Genomic DNA, 18,824 nt, shown 5'->3' with positions numbered 1-18,824 from the left:
TCCAACATGGACCAGTCTAGACGGATGTTGGAACGAGTTATGTACAGCGCCGCTTTTGTAGAGAACGCTTTGTGGTACTGGTAAAATATGTTTTTCCCGTACCTGAGGTGGAGGTCTCCTATCAGAGCCAAGTACTCGTCTAACTCGACGCGACGGCCGGGGTACACTGAGCATATGGTGTCGCGGAAAACCCCGAACGCAACGAGGAATTCGGTTGGTGATAGATCTTTGGCGAGACGGGGGTCGGAAGATTTTAGGACGGCCGATATATCTTGGCCGCCCGTTAACTTTTTGCTGCACTCAGCAGACGGCAGGATAATGCTGACTAGATTGATATCCCTGCCTTGAAGGATCATGGCTCGAAGCCTGGGCGATATGTTTGCTGAGAGTGGGATATACGGCCTCCCGTTACCGGGGGAGTGGATGGCCGAGGCGAGGGTATTCATAGGGGGGATGAGTGCGGGGAGGGGAGGGAACTCGGCGCACGCACCTGGATTTTGGAGCGCGGCTGGCTGGGCTGATATCGCCGGGAGAAAAGCGGGCTGAGAAGGGGGATACGAGCCTGAAACCTGGTGCGCTTGGGCTGCTGCCGTGGGGAGCGTGGGGCTCGTGATCAGCCTCAGCCGGGCATCGATGTCGGCGAGGGCCCCGACCATTGAAGACATCGTTGCGATCAGGGGATCATGGGGGCCTGGAGGGGCTGGACGCCTTGGCGCGTCCGCCGAGGAGCCGGCGGTCTTGGTGCGCTTCGCTGGGCCTTTCTTGGAGGTGGACTTCTGGGCTCTTTTGCCACGGCCACGGCCTTCGGAGTGCTGCGCGGACTGTGATCCGGGCGAGACGAGGACCTCCGGGACGTTGGGTTTTCTTTTGCGGCCGCGGCCCCTGGTGCGGGGAGCGTCCAGTGAGACGCCTGAGACGCCCGGAGATGAAGCCTGGGGATCGGGGATTTGCCCGGGGCTGGCCGGGGCGTTGAATGTGCTCTGGAGGAAGGCGTCCGCGGTGGAGCTGAACATTTGCTGCTCGTCTTCGGACTCGTACATGGTGATGGACTGCATGAAGCTTCTTGCCTGGAGATGCTGGATGGATGCGTGATGCTGACACAAGGTGAGTGATGACTGCACGAGTGTGATTTAAGCTGTGGTGATGGGGGCCTTATATAGTACTGGGAGAAGGGCATTTATGATGTCATAACTGACGTCATTTGGGCAACTGACGTCACGCTGCAAAGGTGACGTCATAGAGAAGGTGACGTCGGAGATGGTGACGTCATTTAGTGACGTCATTTGGGCTGAGGGTTATGACAGCATGGGGTGCTCTATTAATGCCTTATTTGGTCTTCCATGATTGAACTTCAGTCTGCGACTACACTAAATCTCTACACATAAAACGAGGTTTTCAATTTCCATCCCGTGATTTGTAATGTGTGCCTCTGTACTGTACTTTCCTGTAGGCTATGTGGGCTGTCAAAGTTAATGCGATAATAACGTGTCATTGTCAACGCAAATGTACACTGGGCGCGCAATTTGGGCGCGCAATTAACGCGCGAGTAGGCGCGCTGAAAGAAATAGCCTATTTTTTCGGTGGGCATTACTCACACGCACAGTGCACCACAGACGGTTTTTAAGTTGATGGATTCAATCCGATTTAGGATATTCATTTTATCAGACACGCCCCCTTCCTATGAACCCATTGTAACTCCAAAAACCATTTTAAAACACTAAATCACTGAAACACACGTCCTTGGCTCTGGTGACTGTAGCCTATTTTCTTTAGAAAAAGAAAAAATAATTTAAAACACACGTCTCACTCACACATTGGTAGAACAATGTCAGTGACCAGAACCAGGGACCCGTGTTTTCAATGAGTCAAACATCTTTCAAATGGAGTTTGAAGTTACAATGGGTTTATATAGGAAGGGAGCGTGTGTGATCAAATGTATATCAAATATCAAAATACTGAATCAAGCAACTTAACTTAGCTGTGATTTGGTAGATTGGCTCTTTTCAGCAAAGAGACAGATTCCCCTGGGGGACCCTGATCAACAAAGGAGCTACATAGCTTCAAACTGGTGAAAGACTAATCCAGCTACCTCTCTGCTTTCTTGCAGTTACACTACAATGAATGCTGGCGTGCTTTTAGGACAAGTCGTCGAAATCCTACGGTCACAGTTAACTGGCAGTGAGGACCACGCACGAGATGCGCAAGGACTGTCTTCTTCCATTGCCATGTCCATTGGCAATTCAGTTCCTTGCTCCAGTCCTGTGACACACTCCATCCACACATTACCACTTACAGCACCCAACATAACGGCAAGCAACACAGGACCTACATGTTCCAACTTTCGGGCTTTGTCACAAGGATCCCTGTCCAGACTGTTTGAGCCGACTCGAAACAGGAGGCTCCAAACACTGGCATCGAGAAGAAGAACACCAATAGCAGTACCATGGGAGCATGACTTTATGTGTTTGGCTGTGCCAGGCCAAACAACCGTGCCTACAGCCACAGAAACCGCTGAGCTGAAAAAACGTGGACTGGGCAAGAAGAGAGTTAGATTCCCAGATAAAGAGGGGACACATCTAGACCTCTTGAAAGGCCTCCACGAAGCCTACCCAACACTAAATTATGGGGGGGGGTTTAAGTTGTACCGCTCCATCAGATCAAGACAATTGCTTGAAATTCCAATGCAACCTGACGGTTATAGTATCAGGTATTTAAATGAAGAAAGCGGTCTGAACCGGGCAGTTGCCTATATTGTTCCCTTACAAGAGGAGCTGGGGTCGGATGTGCACATCCCTGTGATTGCTGATGAGTTGGTAATTATGTTTATTTTTTTTATTATTGATTGAGAGCAGGGTATAACATATCCAACCCTAACACACAGGTTACAAAATCATAAATACTTAATTAAACAAAATTCAAGGACCAACATTCTCATCACAATTGTCCTACTATATGAGGACACTTACTTATTAGTGACAAAGTTGTATCGCCACCAACCCAAAGTTGTCTTTCATTGATTTTTGCCACACAGTCCTCTCTCATCCGTGCATGTGCACAAAGTCTCTCTCATACACACACACACACACACACCAAAACAGAACGATTCTTTTAAGGCATTCATTTTACTGCCCCAAGTGGAAAGTGCGTTCTAGTACTGTGAAGTAGTACTTCCAGGCCAGCGGGCCATTTGTAATGTCTATCTCTGTGTCCCTATGTCTGTCCCAGGTTGTCAAGGAGATGTGCCGGTACTGCCAGCAACATGTGCCCCTGCAATATTTGGACGTCCACTTGCTGTCATGTGGACATAGGTACAGTTATCAGTAATCAGTTATTTATTTCATGTGCTTTAATCTGTGCCATAAGTTGAATGTCTATAAAATGGATACTCTTTCTTTTTTATGTCTGTCTTTGTGTACAGCTCACCTGCACGCACAGCTGAGGAGGTTCAGTGCACATCCTCTGCTGGCTTATCTCTGTAGGTATACACTCAATGTACTGTGCGGTTGCATCCTAGCATGTTAACACGTTGTGCAAGTAGTCTATTGCGAGATCTGACCACAAATGTCACTTATGAGATGCTGTGTTTAGCATAGAATACCATTGCTGAGGCTTGGAAGGAAGTATCTTCTCTGTTGAGGATCTTTGGAAGTATCTGGAGTGGTGCCGCACTATAGACCAAATCACCGTGACGTCACCATGTAAACAAATTTACTTCCGGGTACCACTTGGGGAAGGCGGCAGGTTTAAATGTGCGTGTTGTCAAATAAATGCTGTCAAACCCTCTCGTTGTTTTCGGCCGACTACTTTCAATTTAAATGGTTAAACGGTTGGTAAACATGCTTGTCCGACGTATCTAGCCTTTCTTCTGTGTTTGTTTTATGTAGTGTTAGCTAGCTAATAACGTTTGTTTGTCTGTCAAACTCGCTGTTTTTTAACGTTACAGACAGAGTAACCTCGCGTCACCAGGCTCTTCTCGGCGAGAAAGAGCCTGGTACAGACAGAGCTACTGACGCCACGTCAATTTAATTTAGCTTCAAGTCTACTCTAGTCTGGTCCAACAGGTAAATTAGCTAGTCTGGTCTCCACTAACGTTAGTGAAAGTGTTGTTATGAATGATATTAAACAACAACACAACACGGACGAACCATTTTTGTCTTCTTTGTCTGTTTTTGTCTTCAACACGTCAGTTTGTGCCGTCCACCGCCATTATAATGTGTGGACCTCAGGGGTACCCGGAAGTAAATGTAAACATCCCGCTGATTTGGTCTATAGACCCTTCTCACGGGGGCCATTTTGTGTCGAGAAGCCAGGGTAAACACAGGTGCAAGCAAAACACTAATGAGGGTTTCCAAATTCCTATCATGGAAGTTGGAAACCCTCATTAGTGTTTTGCTTGCACCTGTGTTTACCCTGGCTTCTCGACACAAAATGGCCCCCGTGAGAAGGGTCTATTAATGAAAATGACCAACCAGTGTGAGTGGGTGTGTTTGTCTGTCCACCCCCTAATCACACCTGTTGGTCATAGTGCTAATTGCACTGCTACACAGCAGAGTAAGTTTCAGTCACAAGCTAGATTCACACACTTGTGAAGGCTGACCAGTGGCCATCCTGAGCAAATGGACAAGTATGTAATTCAATGTCGCTGTTGTTTTTAGACTAACAATTACAGTACTAACTTAATAATTTGTTACTTTTTGCATGTAATATTTGTTGTTACCCAAGTCAGATGGTGACTAACATATGAAATGAAAACAATGGTGCTAGTGATTTTTTGACAGGAGCGTGCCGCAACTCCAGTAAATCTCCCACCATTTCATTCTGACTTTGAGTTTTGAGTCTGTGACTGTGACTGTGGAAATCGTCAGGTGTAAGCCCAGCAAATTGAAAACTCTCCTGCATTTAGAACTCTTGCCATTTCTTGAATCTCAGCTTTTTTCTGCATTGTGGTTGTCATTTTTCTGCAATGAGTTATAAATGGTTCGATGCCATATGGTAGTTTATTTATCACAGTAACATTATGTTTTTACAGCACCAAAGTTGCGCTTCGGGTGGGACTTATCTTGGACCCAGGGCTCAAGACATACTCACATCGGCACGGTATTGGAATCTCTTTAAACCCCAAATACCTCAAATGTATTCCCATTACACAACAAAATAGACAGATCTATTATTTGACATGGAATTGAATACGTAACTGAAAGGAACACATTTGTCTCTGGTTATCATTCTGATCTTCAACTAAATTGATATACATTGTGATAATAGTTTGTTGTTTCAAATAAACTTTCAGCCTTAAGAGTACAGAAAATAATGGTGACGCTCAATCAAGATGAGCCTGCACTCATCTCAGAGCTAAGAAGAGCGTTTCCCATCATCCAAGACAAGCCATTTGACCTGTGCACTGTTGATGGACACAAGAATATACGTCACCATCAGAAACCGTGGACATCCCACGCCCTGCGGATGGTGGATAAAAACAAACGGTCGGCTGTGTATATTCTACCCAAGGTGCAGTATGTTAGATGCCATTAATACAATTATGGATTACAGGCTAAAGTTTGCTCAATAATTTCACTTGGATAACAAAATTAAGGTGAGGTTTGTCCTTGTGCTCCACAGAAAAAAATAACTAATCCAGATGATGAACCCGAAGACGCAGACACCAGCGAGGGTGAGATAAGTGTCCAAACCAATCCAGATGGTGAGGGGTTGGAATATCAAGATGAAAGTGAGCCGATCTCAGTACACTCTGATTCGGTAAGACATCCAAAACAACTGCAGCTACTGTGTTGCACTGATGACTAATAATTGGGTGTTAGTGCACAAAACAAGGTCTGCCCATCAATCTTAAGCACTGTGTTATATCCTTTACATTGCCTTCATGTCATTCTTTTGGAATCTATGACCTAATCTGTTTTTCTGTCAATCATACAGGACATCACTGACACAGGTGTGGACAGTGACCATTCTGATGCCATAATGGTAAGTGAGGTGCGTCAAAAACTCCAGCTCCTGTTTCACAGATGACTGGTATTAGGTGTAACTGCACATCAAGTTCTGCAGATCATTCCATCTGCATTTCAGTGATACTGTACATTAAGTAATTGTATTGACTGTCCTGCTATTCCATTGAGTTTATGACACAATCTGTGTGTCTGTGTATTTTGTAGGAGTCGGATGACAGTGATCACGATGTTGACATGGACAGTTTCCCTGCTGCTGACCTCTTGGTAAGACTTTACTCCATACAGTGATGCATTGGACATCATCTACAACAAACGCTGCAGCTGTGTTTCACTGAATATCTCTCTCTCTCGTAACGGACAAGCCCGTCTTTTATTGTCACACGAACGCCACAACACACTCATGCTGACTGACGGTGGCCGGTGAAAAGTGGTCCTCTGCATTTAACCCATCCAGGCATGTCCTTTCCTCCAAGGGGCAGGGCAGGAGCAGTGGTCGCTTTCTCGTACAGCGCCCGGGGACCAACTTCGGATGTTGTCGTCACTGGTCGGATGACGATGACGATCTGATCTTCTGCATGTTTTTAGTGGGGGGGTTATATACGGAGGAAATCCCTGGGGGGTACGGGGAGAACATGCAAACTCCACACAGAGAGAAAGGCCCTTATGTAACCTTATGACGAGATAACCCACCTGGGCAGTAGGCACTGAGGATATGGGGGGGAACACAACCACAGCGCCCACAGTGTCCCAGGCGAGGATCGAACCCAGGACCTTCCAACTGTGAGGCGACAGCGCTTACCACTGCGCCACCGTACCCCCAACAATATTATGTTTCCTGCTATTGGATTAAAATACCCAATCTTATGTTTTTGTAGGACATCGCTGAGAGACAGACTGATGGGGATAGTGAGAGCCAAACGGTGACTATTACATTTACGGAGAAGTTCTCTCTTCCTCTCACCTTGTTATTGTAACTTCCTTTACTTGTGGCAACTGAACTTTTTTGTAGCTACATAGGCGGTGGGGGGTGATCATCTGGATGGTTATTAAATCATTTCAGCACATGGTGCCACTGTTTTGATTATATGCTATGTTTATATGAAAGCATAGTTGAATCCTGTCATATTACTTAACATCGCCAACCAGACCTTAATTTTAATTTACTCTGCTGTCAGGGTGTTTAGTTATTGATTCTCTGATTTCAGGGAAGTCTAGAAGAGCGCCGAAACATCATTGCAGAACAAGACGCAGAATACCACAGAAGCTTGGCGATTGACAGAGAGAGGGTATTGGAACTCAAACTTCAAGAGTGTGTGTGTGTGTGTATATATATAAAATTTGTTGAGTGCTGTAACTGTATTTGCTGTGCCTGTAGACACGTCTTCAGGAAGAGGCTCTCCGGACCACCAGATTTGCAGAAGAGGCAGAAATGAGGCGTCTGGATGTAAGTGTAATGTCTTAAGTGCTTAGATAATTAAAGAGCCATAAAGCTTTTTTGTTAAAAAATTTAATGATGATTTCCATAGCCTTAAAGCCCCATTCAGCAACTTTTCCAAGTTTTGCAATTGGAGAAACTGCGCCCTCTGGGTGCAACAGTATCCGTCTCGATATCGGCGTTCAAAGTCAACAAAACACAGCACCAGAAAGCTCTATGTACATGTGACATCGGGTACTCACTACGTGATGAAATAATAATCCATAGTTACGTGAAACATAATTTTCGTAGCAAATCCAGACAGTTACTTCCTTGTTTTTACAGCGCATGCGCGCATCTTGCCTCCGGGACGCAGGCACCAAACTGCTTAGTCCCAGGAGAGGCCTTTGGAGGGCGGTGTGTGACCAATAGTGGTGACATTCTCTGTGTTACAAGACAATGTACCATCTTCAATGGCTAAAAAGCTCTTTTATTAAGGTGAAAATTTCTGATTGGGGCTTTAACATCCTAATTAATGTACATATTAACCCATATAATTAGTCATACCATTAATGAACAAATTTCATAACGGGATAGTTATTTCAGATCATAGGGATCGATCCCCCAAATTCTTAAATTTCTTTGTCAGCTTCTGTTATGATAGCAATTCAAATCTGTCTCAAACTTTATAGATTGTGAGGCAGAGAGTAGCTGAGGCAGAAATGGCGACCCCATCCACTGACGGTACACCATTCCAGTTTCGCTATGCAGATGGCAGCCTTCGTAGAAGGGCATTTAGGCTTGATAGCCCTATCCAGGTAAGTCAAAGGTGCTGTAAACAACATGACTGTACTGTGACTGTGGCAAAAGGAAAAGAAAACATCATGACGTTTTCTGCTCTAAACTTTGTGTATGTCAACATTTACAATTCGTTCAAATGTATGTATGACACTGTACCAATTCTGTTTTTGATCCTGTTTGAAGTAAGCAGGTTTGTACACATCTGCCATGAACGTCATGTGGCTTGCCAAGTGTCATTGCACAGTACAGTTGGATGCAATAATTAGCCAACTTATTGATAGTAACTAGAGTCATTACTATTAAAATTTGAAGACGACTAAGCCAAGCTTCATAACCTTATTAAGCTACCACTATGTAAAGGCTAACACTGTGTTTCAGTGTGTACTGTTAACAAGTCCTTGGGCACGCACAGTGATGACAGATAAACATTAGGAGCTCCCACTGTCAGAGAGCCCCAGTAAAAACAAACTATCACATTTTGGAACAATACAAAAATAATAATAATATAATAATAATAATAATAATTGCTTTTAAATGAACAGCATCAGATAGAGAAAGTGGCAAAAAAAATTAGTATGACTAATCTGCCAACTTTTTCAAACAATATCATTTTCTGTGAATCCACATATGGGTCTAGCTGCTAAAAGCGAGTTCAGAATAAGAAGCTTCTTTCTGAAAAGTACACAATTATAAAGAGACATTTCAAGATGTGATTTTAATATCACATCGACAACACTTTAATGGTGTCTGTTATGTATGTATGATATGTAACCATGCAGATATAGCCTGACAAGGATGAGGTTTCAAATTATTTTATTTATTTTTTATTTCACACCACCAGCTGGGACTGGGAGGGTCAACTTTGAACGTTGCTTCATCTGTAATGTACTCTGTTCTTCATTTATAGAGTCTAATGTCCTTTGTGGGAGGAGTTTTGTCCGGCACTGAGACGTTTCTCTTAACGTCCACAACTCCACTGGTGCAGCTTCACAGCGAGCAGGTTGGAACCTTACAGGACTGTGGTTTGCTAGATCCAACAACACTGTTTGTTCAGTGGATCCAAGATGAGGTTAGTTCACTTCACTGACGGTTAACAATGACAGTTTTGTGTATTATATTTTGAGTTAATGTTTCAGTCAATGTCATTTATAAATTAATGGTTCATTAGGAGAGACATTTCTTAATAGGGTACAATATCATTAATCAAGTTTTGAGGAAATGTCAGTATAGCTCTGTCTATAAACAAACACTGTGTCCACAATGGTAATGTGTGTACTTTAGAGTGTTGTGTAAAGTCATCAGCAACATCAGTGATGTTGGTCAATCAATTCCCCCAAACCATCTTTATGTCCTATTTCAGAATTCTCCCAGAGAGACCGCTGTAACATCAACCATACACTGCTGTGCCTCACCAACTCCAGCCACTGAAACAACACATCGGTCTTCAGCAAGATCAGAAACGGCATCCACCAGTAGCTACCAACCACTATTGGCTGTGTCCCCTCAACGGCAGTTATCTCCTCCAACCTTACCAGCGTCGCCTTCTCCACCTCTGCCTGCTCCTAGAACGCCCACACCTGACCAAACATCTCCAGCATCATCTCCACCGGTTTCACCATCTTCTTCCAGATCTCCTCCAGGGCCCCAACGTGACCTACGGGCAATATTGAGTACACTACTATTGAATGTCGATTTGGAATCACAGCCACCATCAGCAAACAGCATAAATGTAGTGAGATCTGACATTTTGGGAAGTGCTTTTAGAGCATTTAGAAGAGCCAAATTCGACCCCAAATTCAAGCTAGATGTAGTGTTTGTAGACACCTGTGGTCAGGGAGAAGGAGCAGTGGACCTTGGTGGACCAACGAGGGAGTTTCTCACACTACTGATGAAGTCACTTCTGAACTCACGCTTCTTTGTGGGACCTTCCGGGAGCAAGAATCTTGCACTGGATGCAGTAGGTATGTACATGAGATGACTCCACTTTACACACAGACACACATTGAAGAAAACATGCATTGAAGAAAATTAGTTTACAAATTCTGCACATTCGAATACAGTGACTAGGTGGCAATTTGAAGCAGATACACTGTCAATCTAAAAATGTATGCACTAACAGAAGTTAACTGTTTCCAAACTAATCTAAATGGGAGATTACATTATGTACTGTAACAACGGTAACTCAGAAAACAAATACAAGTTATCAACCACTGCAACCAGTGTCAAACTGTATTTCTAGCATAACTTTTCATCCTGCAAAACTGCAAATGTCTGTTATACCTTCAGGACTTGCCAGGGGCAACTACAGAGCCATTGGATCCATCATTTCCGTGTGTCTAGTGCATAGCGGAGTGGGGCCGCATGTGTTTTCACAGAGACTACTTTGCCAGCTGACAGGACAACCAACACCACCTGTGGAAATCTCAGAGCTTGATGACGACGAGCTAAAGGCCGAGTTGCAAAAGGCAAGTTAAATAGACCAAATAATTGTAAAAAAAAAATATATATACCGGTGTGTGTGTGTGTGTGTATATATATATATATATATACAGTATATATATACACACACACATAGAATTTGCTCAAATAAAACTTGGGAACATGTCTGACCCAGAGGCATATCACAACGCGCTGAACATAACACAGAAACACAAGTGGCAATGCATTTGTTAGTTTATTGCAATTGGTAAATAAGAAACAAAAAAGGGTTAGCCTACCTGCTGACATGCCCGTCTTTGTGTGACAGGTGAAGGGCGCTGTTGGTCAGTGATCGACGATACTTGCTTGAGGTCATGTGTAAAAGGCTGACGAAAAGCTGCTTTATGTCTATGCAGTGCACCGACGTAATACAGCTCTCTGACCGTACGATGCAATCAACTTGGTGTCCCTCTCCTGTGATACCTCTTGACAAAGTTGTTTCTCACACTGGTTTTACTTTGTGGTCAGAGGAAAAACAGTACATCACAAGGCTAACTTCATTTATGGAATTGAAAGGTTTCTCTTCCATTGCAAGGAGCCAACAGAATATGGAAATGTTACATTAGCTCTCAAGTGCAACAACTAATTTTTGGATTCATTACAGATACAACAAGCAGACACTATGGAGGGAATCCGTACTGCTGTGGAAGAGGCAGCCAAACACATGTCGCTGTTAGGCGGTTGCAGCACCGTGATCCGGACACAGAGTGATAGAGATGAACTATTACGTTCATCACTGGAGTACTACTTTGATGGCAGACTGAATTTGCCTCTGCAACAGTAAGTGTGTGTAGTATGCTTTTTCAGCCGATACTATAACCAACAAATATCTGCTTCTCATGTCCGATAAGCGATAATTTCACATTTTTGTATTTAAAAAAGGAAGTTCTTAACGTGTAGTTTATGCACACCTGAGTCTAAATTACTATGGCTTTTGTCAATGTTCGGCTAACATTGTAGACATTGGTGCGTAAACAATTGCGGGACTTCTCCCATATTATAAATTACAAATCGGGAATTGGCAAAATTATGCGTGGTTCTCGCAAACCCGCGCCTAATTTTAAGCCCTGTGGTTAGTGTAAATTTGACAACATGGCTCTGAGTAACTGTCACAAGCCTTATGTTTTTTTTAAGGTTGCTTTACAACTAGAGCAGGGACTCAGGTTGTATGCCTAGGTATTAATGACAGAAAATCACTGATATGATCTTTATATCTAATGTCTCAAGGCTATGCGATGGCATGGAGCAACTCGGTGTGCTACAGGCCCTCAAAGACAGCCCTGCCTTACAGAGGTTGTTTGTTGGAGGCCCGCCCGCGCCGGTGACTGCAGTGGAAGTCAAAGACCTCTTCAAGGTGGTTTACTCAGTTGAAGGCAGCTCTCGTCGCCCGGCAGAGGAGCGAGCAGTTGCCTATTGGAGGGACTGGCTTGTCGACGTAGAGGGTATGTGTTACACTTTAGCTACTGCAAACAAAAAGGACGAATGATGAACATAATTCACAATCAATTACACAGTAATAATGCTGTCTGGAAGTTATGGTTCGTATGACATAATGATATTATTAATGCTTAAATACCTATTATGTGCCACTTCGTAGGACCTAACTATTTTCTTGGCTACTTTTTTAAATGCACTAAAATGTCTGCCTTGTGTCTAAAATCATCACATCTTTATCTTTGCAGAAGGAGAAGCCGTCCTACTGGCAAGTGGAGAGGAACCGGTCCAGTTGACTCTGGAGGATGTTCTCCGCTTTGCTACTGGAGCTGAGAAAATTCCTCCTCTTGGCTTCAGCGAAAAGCCTGTGCTGGAGTTTCTTCATCACCCATTGAATAACCAGATGAGAGTTTTTCCAGAGGCGAACACATGTGCCTTTATTTTAAGGTTACCTCTCCATGCATTGTACGATGACTTCAGGGATCACATGGTGTCTGGCATTGTGCAATCTCCAACCTTTGGGACAGCCTGAGGTGTTTTCTTTAGAGATCAAAAATGGAAAGAAGGAGCCGTTAGGAATTTAAATTACAAGATTTAATAGGAAGTAATTTGACCTGTGTACTGCAAAGAGTTTAACAGAGTACATCTTCAAAAAGGTGATACGGGGTTATTAAATCTTGTAATTTAATAATTATCCTTTCCATGTAGAGGAAATATATACTTGATGAGTCTTGGTCATATACTTTTTATTGTATTTGTTGGTTTAGACCAGAGCAGGCAGGTCATTTGCTGATGAATGTTTGTGTTTCAAGGGCTAGTGTATCTTGACGATATAAAGCATCGAGAAGAACATCTTGGGCGAGACTGATCTGTCCAGAAAGCTGTTGCCCATGAAACCAGTGACATAAAAATGCATTCGTTTTAAAGTTACTCCAATGTTACCCAGTCATGTTGCATCTGTTTTGAGCAACAGCGAGTAGCTGTGAATTGGGAGAGTGTCTGTATTTTCTTTTTTCAATTTAATGTTTTCCAAACTACTGTCCCAGGATCTTATTTTATTACACTTTCACACTCATCCTGAGCCTTTGGCCGCCTTCCTCATCACTTCATCAGTGTGTTGATATCTTGCCGATAGCTGTTACCATAATATCATTGGACTTTTAAAACCTCTGTCTCTCATTTAGTCTACAAACTGTACAGGACTCGGATATCAGATTGATCTGAATGATACCAATAATTAGGCTGTCATTGCTGTTGTTAGAGGTCATCAACAATATTGCCCTTGACTCAAGTTGACACTGAAAAACCCGTCGCATCTCTGGAGCCACAGTTTCACGTGACAAACTGGGTGTGTGTTAATGTCTAAGTGACATTTAAGCGCAGATCTTTAACATGTACTTTTACGTTTCCGACTGAATAATTTGTTACGTTCTTGCAGTCTATTAAACTGTTTGAAGTCCCTTATTAGAGGGCACAGGGAAACTGATTGTTAAGCAGTCTAACTACCAAAATGTCTAAAATTAAGCTAGATTTGTTGGGAAACTGATTTTGCATCATATTTAGCCAAAAGAATGACACGTTCACTTAGGAAGTGAATTGCAATAAGCTTTCAAGGACAACCGTTGCTAATGTCATTTTTACTGATCAGGTACAGAGTTCAGAAGGCAAAGAGTTTAACTTGCTGAATAGTTAGTGTTGCTGGTCTGATAAGACTATTTGAAGAACTATTTCTGCTGTAAACCCACTCAGATTGTGTTTGTTTTTGCATTTTGGGTGCAATGCTGCAGAAACTATTGAAATTGTGTTGCACCTCATGTCAAGAAAATGTAAATGATTATCCTTTCCATTTTTGATATTCTACTGTGCCTGCTGAGCTGTTTTGGTCCACACATTGTGTGTTTTTCCTCCTTTAGAGATCAATCATTTAATTTGCCCAATTACATCTCTGCCCTGCCAACTGAATGTGGAAGACCTAACCTTGTTGTCTGGAGCATAGAGGGAACCTTAACTTGGACTCAAGAACATCCTAATAAAGTTTTGGAACAATGTTGACAATTTTACAGTGTGACTTTTATTTTTTCATGGTAATGCAATGTTTAATTGTACTACCATTCAGGATATGCCAAAATGTGTGTTGTAAATCTCATTTTATGCCTCGTCTGGGTTAAATGGTAAATTCAAACCCTATGCATAAGTCTGTCAACTGTGGAGCGTAAAAAGAGAAAAAGATATCACTGAGACCCCTCCTGTCTATAATAGAATTATCTCATGGGTCTCAATGCAGATGTCAGTACAGGGCAGTTTCAGACAATCTGACTGCTCATAGGCAGGACTGCTGTTCTATATAAGGCTAGTCACTAAGCAAGTTGACTTGTACTGTAGCAACATTTCTGTACCTACACATTGAAAATGTTGTGAAACGTTACAGAGGGCCTTATGAAATTGAACTCAATGCCTGTATAGCCTCACTGTTGCAGCTGAATTTGCCCTAATTGGACCAGTAACTTTAAGTCAGTTGACTCAACAAATTTGTAGCATAATGTTGGCTCTAAAGCTAGTAGTTTGTTCAGTTTCCATAAACGGCTGTGAACAGTAAACATTGAGATCATAAAAATGACACATTAGATCTGTATTGGTTGACCGTGTCCATGGTCGGAGTCTGTTATGTAGTGGCAGAGCATTTTTATATTATGTCATGGCTTGGATCCACTTGTCCCCTGCCTTAGATGAAGGATTCACTTATCAATGATGTGATTGTCAACTGTATCCTGTGATGTATCCTGGTGGGAGTGCTTTCTTCCAGGTGACCCAATCCACAAGGGCGTGGGGTGTAACTGACAATTGATGAGTATGAAAATGATTTCAGTTATAATTGATATTCTATGGCCTTCATGCAGTGACCAGATCTCAAACCAGTGGGAAACACACAACACTCTCCTCCACCGCCATCAAAACACCAACTGAGGGAATATCTGTTGATACAAAGGTATAACAGTTTACAGTTATAAAGATGACTGCAGTACTGTTGTTACAGAGACTTGTACAAGCTATGCCAAGGTGCATTAAAGCTGTTCTCATGACTGGTTATTGTACTATGCAGAAATTCTATGGGTTATATGGGAACATTTGATCTTCAAGGCAATTATAAAACAAATTATATTTTTGGTAGGCATATGTCTAACATTTGCCTACCAGTAGCTACAGTTTACAGTAGCCTATTATATTTTTAAATGGATCAAACTATTTGGTGGTTGGGATATTTCGCTCTTCTTTTTTTCATACGTTTCATATTTTGGTCACTGGCACCATCTACTGGATGAAAATGGAACAGAAATTGAATAAAATAGGAGCGAACTCCACGTTTATTCATTCATCATATTTCATACTGTCAGAATGGACTGCACTGTTGACCAAATTGCGTCTCCAGCCGCACGGGGGTAGATTAACTTAATATCGGAAATCATTTTGAAACCTATTTATAGGCTATACTATGTCTAGTGGGTCTGTGTCTAACATGTAACATTCATTCACCAAATAAAATAAAACAATTTACCAAAACTGTTTTACCGACTCATATAGCCATTATTACACTTTTCTATTCTGTTTATGAGGATTAATGGGCGAATTATGTTCTAAAATGTGGTATATTTTGGTCACTGGCCATCTACTGGCTGAAAATGGAACAGCTAAATAGAAATATAGAAACAGAAGAGAAGTACGCGACGCGTTCATGTGTTCAGTGTTGTGCGCGGCGCAGATACACTTGTGTTGCGTAACACTCGAACCTACCAACGTGTATGTGTGTGAACGCATAACGAAATTGCTCCAAGACTGGTCACACGTGTACACGCTGGAAGTAGCTGTGCTACGCAGCTTGTCGTTACGCGTGATGTAGTTTGCGCACATCATAGTGCGCGTACGTGTGCACGCGTGACAAGATTGACTATGTTAAGTCATGCAGGCACACACACGTTGCTGCGCATGTGTCAGTGAATAGTGAGACGTATGGAACTTCATAATAACACATGTGCATGTGCATGTAACACGTGTGCATGTGCATGTGCATGTAACACGTGTGCATGTGCACGTAACACGTGTGCATGTGCACGTAACACGTGTGCATGTGCATGTAACACGTGTGCATGTGCACGTAACACGTGTGCATGTGCATGTAACACGTGTGCATGTGCATGTAACACATGTGCATGTAACACGTGTGCATGTGCATGTAACACGTGTGCATGTGCATGTAACACATGTGCATGTAACACGTGTGCATGTGCATGTAACACGTGTGCATGTGCACGTAACACGTGTGCATGTGCATGTACCACGTGTGCATGTGCATGTAACACATGTGCATGTAACACGTGTGCATGTGCACGTAACACGTGTGCATGTGCATGTACCACGTGTGCATGTGCATGTAACATGTGTGCAACACGTGTGTATGTGCATGTAACACGTCTGCATGTAACACGTGTGCATGTGCTTGAGAGAGAAAACGCAATAAAACCGACCCCAGTCCAGTAATGTGTTTATAATGAAACAAAAACAGCAACTGGTTTCACTTTCAAATGCCTAGTGCCTGCACATTAGCGACACATCAGAAGTCATTCATCCGCCCAGTGCTGACACACACACACACACACACACACACACACACACACACACACACACACACACACACACACACACACACACACACACACACACACACACACACACACACACACACACCTCTTTCTCTCTCTCTCTCTCTCTCTCTCTCTCTCTCTCTGCCAGGTGTGTTTACCTTGTGGTCGATGATGCCGCTGTAGCCCTGGAGCACCGGGGGGTGAGGCTTGGGCACCCTGGGGGGGGCTCCGGTGGGCCGCCCAGGCTGCTCATGCTGGCTGTGTGTGTCGTTGGAGTCCCGGGTTGAAGCGCTGTTGAAGCTGCCGCTGTACACGAGCAACAAGCTGGCACACAGGAGCAGCACCAGGAGCACGGCTACCCCATGGCGCTGGCACAGAGACACAGACGCAGGTTGACAAATTAGCCTTCTCTTTGCATCGGAGTGGTTACACCTATCCAGGCTCCAGCAGGTGAGAGAACAAGTAGCCTGGATCCATCATCATCATCATCATCATCATCATTATCGTCGTGACTTTGCTTACATGAACCATATTATGATATACATTGATATCGAGAAAAATCCTTAAGATTATTGTGATATTGATTACAATGGTATCGCACAGCCGCAGTATAACCTGTTTGTTCTGCTCTCTCTTCTCTCCCTCCCTCCCCCTATTCTCTCCCCTCTCTCACTTCCTCCTCCCCCTCTCCTCTCTCTCTCCTCTCCCCCCCCTAATATAAAGATTGTTCAATGCGGTTTATTGATAGTGCTTAGCTAGACTTAACTAGACATATTCTCTGTAAAGCCCTCTGAGACATGCTTGTGAATCAACCCCAAGATAAGGAAAAGTGACAAGTCCCTGCAATTCATATATCCTTTCCTCCCAAAACTAAAAAACCCTGCACATAATTATGTCAGGGGACACCTGTCGTGGATCAGGTGAGAGACAAGTTATTAATGATACTGTTTACAAACCATTAGAAGCAATTAAGTGCACAAAGGATGCAGGCAATATTGTCCCAGACGGATCGTTTTTATTTCTAAATAATAGCAATACGGGGATTTTCATTTCAATTTGGAGGGATTAAAAATGAAAGAATGACAATCAAATCTGGACTCACTAAAGCAACAGAAGTGCCACACCTCGCCATGCCCTGTGGACGCCCATTAATTTAAACCATAAAGTTATAGGCTATATCGATTTCCTGACTCTGCAAGTTAAGAGGTGGATCCGTCTGAGCGTCTGCTCCCTATAAATCCATATTAACTCACAGGTGGATAAGCACTTTAGTCTTTCCTTTCTTTCTTTATGAACATTTCAATTTGACAGCTGCTTGGATTTTTAGGCGGCGTGCATTAAAACAGCACAGCCAAAACATTTCCCCCAAAAAGTCAATTCAATCGTTTTTTTTAATTGCTCTGGATGAACCCAGAATAAAATAAAGCGCCAAATAATAATAATAATGTGATCCATGTCAGAGGCAGACAGAGCGCAGCTGGATGCCTCTTGTCCACATCCTAATCTTTTGATCGGACACTGTTACAGCGAGTGGAGCGCACTTCAGAGGACGATGCTTCATTGAAAGCGGACACAAACACAACAGTTGCCTGTATTAACGTTACACGATGACATAATAATAGCTTTACCATAGGTGTCTTCATTTTGCGGCGGCGGTCTTATTTGCTGGACTCGGTGCGTGCGGCTCCTCTTCTTGTCATGGTCGAGCTGTGCTGCTGAGCATCATCTGTTCAACACGCATCCCGTGTCCACTCACTCCAGCTCTCTGTGCCTTGCCTGCCTTGCCTGCCTGCACGCTGCCTGCCTGGCTGTCTGCAGACTGGATCCAGGCGCTTCATACAGCGGAGACCGAGGCGACAGATGTTGACTGCTGTCTCCTCTCCTCTGCGGGGTCCTAAAGCCCTCCGAGTTTAAGGTGTGGCGAGTTTAATTAAAGCGACTATACACACCTGCTGCAGGAGTATGAGAGGACGTTTTGTTTAATGGTTATTTCCTGCTTAGAAATATGATGTTGTAAATGTAAAGAGTAGCAGCCAGAAACCCACTCTATGTAATCCTTTGACCGTCGAGTGCATAAAAATATGAGGCAGAATA

At 43.3% G+C, this 18,824-nt stretch overlaps 1 protein-coding gene across 1 annotated transcript in view; it reads right to left on the bottom strand.

Annotated features, from left to right (window-relative positions):
* The window catches only part of st6galnac5a (ST6 (alpha-N-acetyl-neuraminyl-2,3-beta-galactosyl-1,3)-N-acetylgalactosaminide alpha-2,6-sialyltransferase 5a), a gene marked incomplete at its 3' end in the record, with an annotated part of 101,009 nt that extends 82,530 nt beyond the window's left edge, over positions 1-18,479 (bottom strand). The window contains exons 1-2 of the mRNA XM_083654100.1: positions 18,359-18,479; positions 16,889-17,098 (exon numbers count right to left, since the gene is read on the bottom strand). Coding sequence (XP_083510226.1) covers positions 16,889-17,098; positions 18,359-18,373 — 225 coding nt within the window. The 5' untranslated portion in view covers positions 18,374-18,479. The remainder of the gene's footprint in view (positions 1-16,888; positions 17,099-18,358) is intronic.
* Positions 18,480-18,824: the final 345 nt, after the last annotated feature.

Source organism: Poromitra crassiceps (assembly GCF_964638095.1).
Source record: "Poromitra crassiceps genome assembly, chromosome: 17".
Classification (NCBI taxonomy): Eukaryota; Metazoa; Chordata; class Actinopteri; order Beryciformes; family Melamphaidae; genus Poromitra; species Poromitra crassiceps.
The sequence above is the reverse complement of the archived record's forward strand: the minus strand, read 5'-3'. Positions and strand labels throughout refer to the sequence as shown.